At 42.0% G+C, this 6,950-nt stretch overlaps 1 protein-coding gene across 3 annotated transcripts in view; it reads left to right on the top strand.

Moving 5' to 3' along the window:
• LOC108522116 (WASH complex subunit FAM21A-like) overlaps positions 1-3,400 on the top strand; it is a 25,932-nt gene extending 22,532 nt beyond the window's left edge. For 2 of the 3 annotated variants that reach the window (XM_017862201.1, XM_017862200.1), the window contains 5 exons: positions 197-307; positions 846-933; positions 1,558-1,629; positions 2,664-2,782; positions 3,256-3,400. In XM_017862201.1, coding sequence (XP_017717690.1) covers positions 197-307; positions 846-933; positions 1,558-1,629; positions 2,664-2,782; positions 3,256-3,366 — 501 coding nt within the window. In that variant the 3' untranslated portion in view covers positions 3,367-3,400. The remainder of the gene's footprint in view (positions 1-196; positions 308-845; positions 934-1,557; positions 1,630-2,663; positions 2,783-3,255) is intronic. The other variant, XM_017862202.1, reaches the window with a different exon arrangement.
• The last annotated feature ends 3,550 nt before the right edge of the window (positions 3,401-6,950 follow it).

The raw sequence follows: 6,950 nt of genomic DNA, 5'->3' as shown, positions 1-6,950 counted from the left end.
AATTTTTTTAAATTTAGAATCGAAATAAATCTTGTGTATTATTTGTTCCAGCACATCTTTTGCTTCATAACTTGCTGCATCATGATTATGATTATTATTTTAAAAGCTGTTACCTTTTGAAGGAGGAGCCTAAAGGCTGACAGTATCTCTTTAGCTTAATAACTAGTAGTTCTAATTTGGTATTTCATACTCTTAGCATACCACACAAATGAGTGATGAGGAAGAGGATGATGATGGCTGTGACCTTTTCGTTGACTCCGAGAAGGAGGAGGAAGATATTGAGGACATTGAAGAAAATACTAGACCTGTAAGGAAGACTGTAATTGCTATCCCTTGGCAGGGTTTTAGAACCAATGACTTGTTTCTTTTATTGTCACTTACTTTGTACCTCTCTCATTTTTGCGTATTTGTCATTTCATTTCCACTTTGGAAAATAATGGCAACCTTCTCAAATTGCCTCACAAGTACCACTTTCTTGTCCAGATGTTATGATTTTATGAGTCAGATCATTCAGAATATGTCTGGTTCCAGAGTTTGAAGACTGTAGTGCTCCTGTCTCTCCGCCCCTGCACCTTTTTCTTATTTTCTTGTTTAGATTTTAAGTATTAAAGTGAAGTATTAAAAAAGTAAGGAAATAAAGAGCATCTCCCTTTGAAGGAGCATTTTATGAGTCCTGTTCCTTGGGTGAGCTGTGTAGGGTACATATGTTTAAATTCATTTAATTAAACTGTTTTCTCCTCAGTTCAATTTCTTTGCTCTTGTATACACAATGTTGTTAGGTGTCCAAACTTGAAGTGTACTAGTTTGCTACAAAAAAGCAATTCTTTTGATTTCTCCTGCTGTAGAAAAGAAGCAGACCTACATCGTTTGCTGATGAGCTGGCTGCCCGCATCAAGGGGGATGCCATGGGCCGAGTGGACGAGGAGCCTACAAGTGAGCCCTAGATGCACTGACGGGGAGTCGGGGAGGGGTAGTGCAGGGCCCTCTGCTGGCTTCATCAAAGGCGGATTTCCCTTTTGATTAGTAATTACTATGGCAGAAGAGGCTTAAATTGTAGCGCTTATTCCTTTTTTGGTTAATGGACTCCTTTTGATAACTAAACACTGTGGACCCACAAGAAAAACATACATGTACACATGTAGATAACACTTTACATATAATTTCAGGGGATTAATGGAAACCAGAGAACCATGGGTAACAGCTTAAGAATTCCTGTCTGAATATTTACTCCTATATTTTGAACAAATAAGAATGTGCTATATAGCATGTTCTAGTTATATAACAGAGTAGAAAGATAACATAATAATTCTTTCAACAAATACAATCCTGTTATGCACATGAGCCTGGTATGAGAGCAGAAGCCTTCTGCCATACAAAGAGACTCTTGAGTGCCCACTATGGGCAGGGCAGGGGGTTCAGTGCTCTGGTGGAGCTGAGATGAATGGCAGACATCTTGCTCTTAGCTGTGAGTTATGAGGATGACAGATGTGGAAAGAACCAGGATATGTATACTGAGGGAGGACTTAGTACTATTAAAACTGTGAACTGTTCTTCAAGCCTTATCCTCAGGAGAAGCAAAACCTCGGAAGACACTCAAAGAGAAGAAGGAAAGGAGAACTCCTTCAGACGGTGGGCCTTTTCCCTCAATTTTGTTATTTTAGGAGCCCTTTGACTCAAGATTGTTGCTTACATAAATCATAAAGTACTGCTTTACATGCTGTTTTCCCTCTGACAAGTGGGTCTGTCTCCATTTACTTTGCTGAAGCCTCTGGGCTGGGCACAGTGGCTCACGCCTGTAATCCCAGTGCTTTGGAAGGCCGAGGCGGCCGGATCATAAGGTCAGGAGTTTAAGACCAGCGTGGCCAACATAGTGAAACCCTGTTTCTACTAAAAATACAAAAAATTAGCTTGGCGTGGTGGCAGGTACCTGTAGTCCCAGCTACTTGGGAGTCTGAGGCAGGAGAATCGCTTGAACCTGGGAGGCAGAGGTTGCAGTGAGCCCTGATCACGCCACTGCACTCCAGCCCGGGTGACAGTGCGAGACTCGGTCTCAAAAACAAACAAAAGCCTTGGAAGTCATGTTTTGGAGTGCTGGGAGGAGATGTGGGTGTGGAGTAAAAATTCCTGTAGAGATTTGATTTATTAGATTTTACAGCAATCATTTCTTGTCTTTCTGGAATTCTTTAGAAGTGTAGAAACTTAGGGATCTTTAACTTTTGTTTTCAATAAAGGATACACCAGGCCTTTTCCTGTTGAACAGCCGTGTCCATTATATTTCACTTGTCACTGTGTCAGTCTGCAGATCCCTTTGTTTAGTCTGCCCTTCCTTCCCCAGATTTGTGGGGAATGGGTCTTGAATATGACATCTGACCTGAATGCTTGCTTCAGAGTAAATCTAGATCCAGGGTGCTGACCTAGAGAATGAATGCTGTCTGCTGCAGACATTGACAGACTTGAGAGTGGAGGCCCAGAGAACCTTTTGAGTGCGTCAGTGGACTGTGCCAGGGGTTTAGTGTGAAATTCATCAGACTGCCTCACGCTTTGTTAAATAGGGTCAGATAAACTCCATGCCAGTTTGGAGATGTTGCAGATGCCAACACGGGAATTTGAGTTCCAGACCCATCTTTAATGCTCCCTGCAAAACACTGCTTTCTGTTTGCTAGATGAAGAGGATAACTTATTCGCACCCCCCAAGCTGACCGACGAGGACTTCTCGCCATTTGGCTCTCGAGGCGGCCTGTTCAGTGGGGGAAAAGGGCTCTTTGATGATGAGGATGAGGAGGTGAGTCCATGGTACCCAGCAACACTCCCTGCAGCTAGCTGTGTCGGGGGTCCACAGGGAAGAAATAGGCTTTATTTGTTTACTGCGGGAAAAACAGCTCAGTTGGAAGTTGCTTCTAGTTTCATATTTTGGGACATTTTGAATTAAGAATCACTGAGTGAAAAATACCATATCCTTCTACCCTTTGTTAGGTGAGGAGAAGATGTGCACGTGTTAATGTGAATAATTTACTAGGTGATTGTTTCTTGCCTTATCTGTTGTCTTCCGTGTTTGTTTTTAATTCCTGGACAGGCCTAAATTATTTTAGGATCTGATTTTACCGTAGTTATTATCACTTTGCAACTAATTTTCTAACAGAGTAGTAAATATGTAGCTTTAAATCTTGTGGGTTACTTTTCCTTAGAAATCCTCAAATGCAGCTATGCTTTCTCCTGGTTTTGTTAATTCTTTGTCATATACCTTATTACAACCAGAGTGACCTCTTCATGGAAGCCCCCCAGGATCGGCCAGCTGGAGGCTCTGTTAAGGAGGGTAAGCTGGGGCTGGTCAGCTGTGTCTCGGTGTGCAGAGTTCCTTCTCACTAGGAGATGGAACCCCGGGGTTGTTCCCACGCCTCGTTTCTGTGTTAAGCAGGAAGCTGTTGTTTTTACCTTGGTCCAGTTGAAAGTAATTCATCTTCACTAATTGATGTCTTGGAAAAAACAGAGTACCATCTGTAAACCCCGTATCACAGTCTTGCCTCTTTGTTAGGAGAGAACTCATGAAAATCAGACAAGAAAAGTACCCTAGAGCAGTGTTGAGGATGGTTTTCATTGAATGAAGTTTAATTTAAAGAAACATTTTTAACATTCTCTATAAAAGTTGGAGACCAGTAATTCCCCAGCGCAGTGTGCATTAAAATCTTCTGTGCAGTTTTTTTTGTTATTGTTTTTGTATTTTTAGTAGAGACAGGGTTTCACCATGTTGGACAGTTGGACAGGCTGGTCTTAAACTCCTGTCCTCAAGTGATCACCCACCTTGGCCTCACAAAATGCTGCGAATACAGGCATGAGCCACTGCACCTGGCCCATTTGTGCAGTTTTTTAAAAACACAAATACAAATATATTTTTAACATACAAATGTTACTCAATAGGTTTGTGGTAGTTCTCCGGACTTGGGAATTAGTGATTCTAAGTGCCGAGTCTTCCCGGCACCCACATCAGAGCTGGGCCTTGGAGGCCACTCCTCGTGCTTGCTGTGTGGGCTGCTAGCCTGGCTCTGCTCTGCTTTCTGCTGTCTGCGTTTTGGCATCAGTGACTTGCTTGGTTTCCCCCTTTGCTCTTACTGTCTATATTTTTTTACTGACGACTCACCTTTTTGCGGTTCTTTTTTACTTGTTCATTCTCATCCAACTGGAATGGGTAGAGCTGGAACTGTTTGGGGGAGCCCTGGTCGTTCTGTCCCTGCCTCTGCCAGCTGTGCTCACCACCTCCCTTGGTGTCCCCCAGCTGACCCACTGCTGTGACTTGATCACAGTCAGCATGCTCTTCCTTTGAAGTCACAGCTCAGATTTTGTTAATCCCAAGAAAAAAGTCCTGACATCAGTAGAGAAGAAAATACTAAAGAATTTTAAAGTGGCTTGTTCAGGAAAATTCGTTTCACCGGCAAGCTTCATGGTCTGTAGATCACACTTGGAATAGCAAGACAGATTCGTTGACTGCTTTTCTGGAAAAGAAAGGTAGCTCCCTAAGGTGCACAAGATTTTCAGCAAGTTGAAAAACTAAAAAAGGATGGCATAGGAATAGATGGAACTGAATATATTTAGAAGTAGGCTGTCTGGACTGACTCTCCTTTTCAAACGTTAGGTGTAGAAAGTAAGGATGGAAGCCGAAGTGTGAGGGAAAACGATAGCCTAGTTAATCTAGAAAAAGTGCAAACGGATGCAGAATGCACCCAGGTCTCAGTGAAGTTGACAGTGAGTGAAGGTAGTAGTGCTTTTGGTAGCTCCCCAGGGCTCTCACTTAGTGGATATCTTTGAGAACTGATTTGGAATCACTAGTAAATTGATGCTGCTTTCTTTGACAACTGCTATTCTCTTCGGACATTCATGAGTCAGTGACCTCATTTCAGCAACACATGCCCCATTCGGTACAGCAGTGCTTATGGTGGTGAAAATATTCATCAGCAGGGTAAGCTATGGCCCTTCTATTCAGTGGAATATAGTACAACTGTTGAAAGGGTCTATGCTTGTTGACTTGGGAAGATTTTATAGGTACATTAAATGGAAAACACAAATGGTAAGACACATTGTTCAAAGTATCTTATTTGTAGTCTTATTTGTAAATAACTAAAGTAATTCATCAGTACATTCTTTGGGGGAATTAGAAGCATGTATGCTGAACTGTTGCCAATGTCCATCTTGTTTGAGTAGACCGGTGGGATTATGAGGGGATTTCAGTATTTGCTTTTATCTGCTTTTGTACTGTTTGATTTTTTTAAAGCAGGAGCCAAGCCCTCATTTCTCAGATTCCTTAGATGAGTAGCTTGGTGGCCCTCTTAAATGATCTTTCTTCCTCTAGATCTCTCTTCACCATGTAGGCCAGTCCAAGCTACTCTAAGCACAGGTGATGTCTGCTTGGATAAGCATGTCACCCACGTGGTTAAACTATCTGTTCTGTTTTCAACTGAGCTGTTACTATGCTCTTTGAAAATTCCAAGGGAAGAGTATAGTTTCACTTACTATTTCTGTATAACTAATCAAGAAACAACATAACTTTTTATATTTATTCTTCGGGAGAGAATAATTTTTTAATCTGTGAATTTTGTGATAGGATGTTTGACCTTAGTGTAATTTTATGCCTTGGTATTTTTAAAGGCAAAGTCCAATCCGCTGCCAATATCTTTGGTGACGAAGAAGGAGATCTGTTCAAAGAAAAAGCCCAAGCATTGCCAGAAGCCACTGTGAGTCAGACCGATGAAAATAAAGCAAGAGCAGAAAAAAAGGTGAGCGGGATGGAAGAGTTAACGCAGGAGCATTGATCCGTGGCATTTTAATAATTCATCTGGAACCTAAAGGGAAGTATTGTTCCCTTACACGTTCATATTGAAGAACTTCAAACAGAAAGTGGAAAGAATATTGCAGTGAACACCCAAATAACTACCACCCAAACTGATCAGTTCTTAGGGTTTTGGCAAATATTTTACGGATGTAAACCTTGTTACGTATCTATTTTTTTCCTGAACTATTTGCATGCAAGTTGTTTGAACTGTTTGCTGCATGGAACTGTTTGTGTGTAGTCATTGTGACATTCTACCCCTAAATATTTCATTAAGCCTCTCTTGAAAAGACTTCCATATAACCACAGTGCCATGATCAACAGCTGTGAGACTGACAGTAATTCTATAGTAGAATCTAATACCTAGTCTGTGTTAGAATTGCTCCAGTTTGCCCCAAAATGTCTTTGTAAAATCACCCCAACAAATAGAATACAGATTTACAATTATCTCGCCTATAGTTTATATTGTAATTTCCTCTCTTGTTCCCAAAATGCCGTTTATAGCAGCAGTCCCCAACCTTTTTGGCATTAGGGACGTAAGGAGAGTGCAACTTGCAACCTAGATCCCTCGCGGGCACAGTTCACAGTAGGGTTTGCCCTCCTGTGAGAATCTGATGCTGCCGCTGATCTGACAGGAGGAGGAGCTCAGGCAGTAATGCTTGCTGCTCACCTCACCTCCTGCTGTGTGACCCGGCTCCTAACAGGCCATGGACTGGTCTGCAGCCCAGGGTTGGGGACCCCTGGTTTATAGTTGTTTTTGTGTTTTGATTTTTTTTTAAGAAACCCAGGATTCAGGCAGTGTGTCTGCATTGCATTTGGTTGTCCTGTCTCTTTGGTCTCCTTAATCTAGAGCAACACCTCCCACATCTTTTTTTTTTTAATGTCCAGCCACTTGTCTTGTAGAATGTGTTACATTGTGAATTTGCTTGATCATTTTCCTCTGAGTAGATTCAGGGTCAGCAGTTTTGGCAAAAATACAAGCAGACAGGGTTGTGCACTTCCCATTGGATCATCTCCCAAGACACATCAGGTCCACTGTCTGCCTCATTGAGACACGTTTGTCACTTGGTTGTTAGGGCGCCCACCACACTGCTTAACTGGAAAGGACCCTGTTTTCTTTTGTCATTGATAC

This window comes from Rhinopithecus bieti, unplaced genomic scaffold (assembly GCF_001698545.2).
Source record: "Rhinopithecus bieti isolate Rb0 unplaced genomic scaffold, ASM169854v2 scaffold_64410, whole genome shotgun sequence".
Taxonomy (NCBI): domain Eukaryota; kingdom Metazoa; phylum Chordata; class Mammalia; order Primates; family Cercopithecidae; genus Rhinopithecus; species Rhinopithecus bieti.
This window is presented reverse-complemented; position numbering and strand designations above follow the sequence as displayed.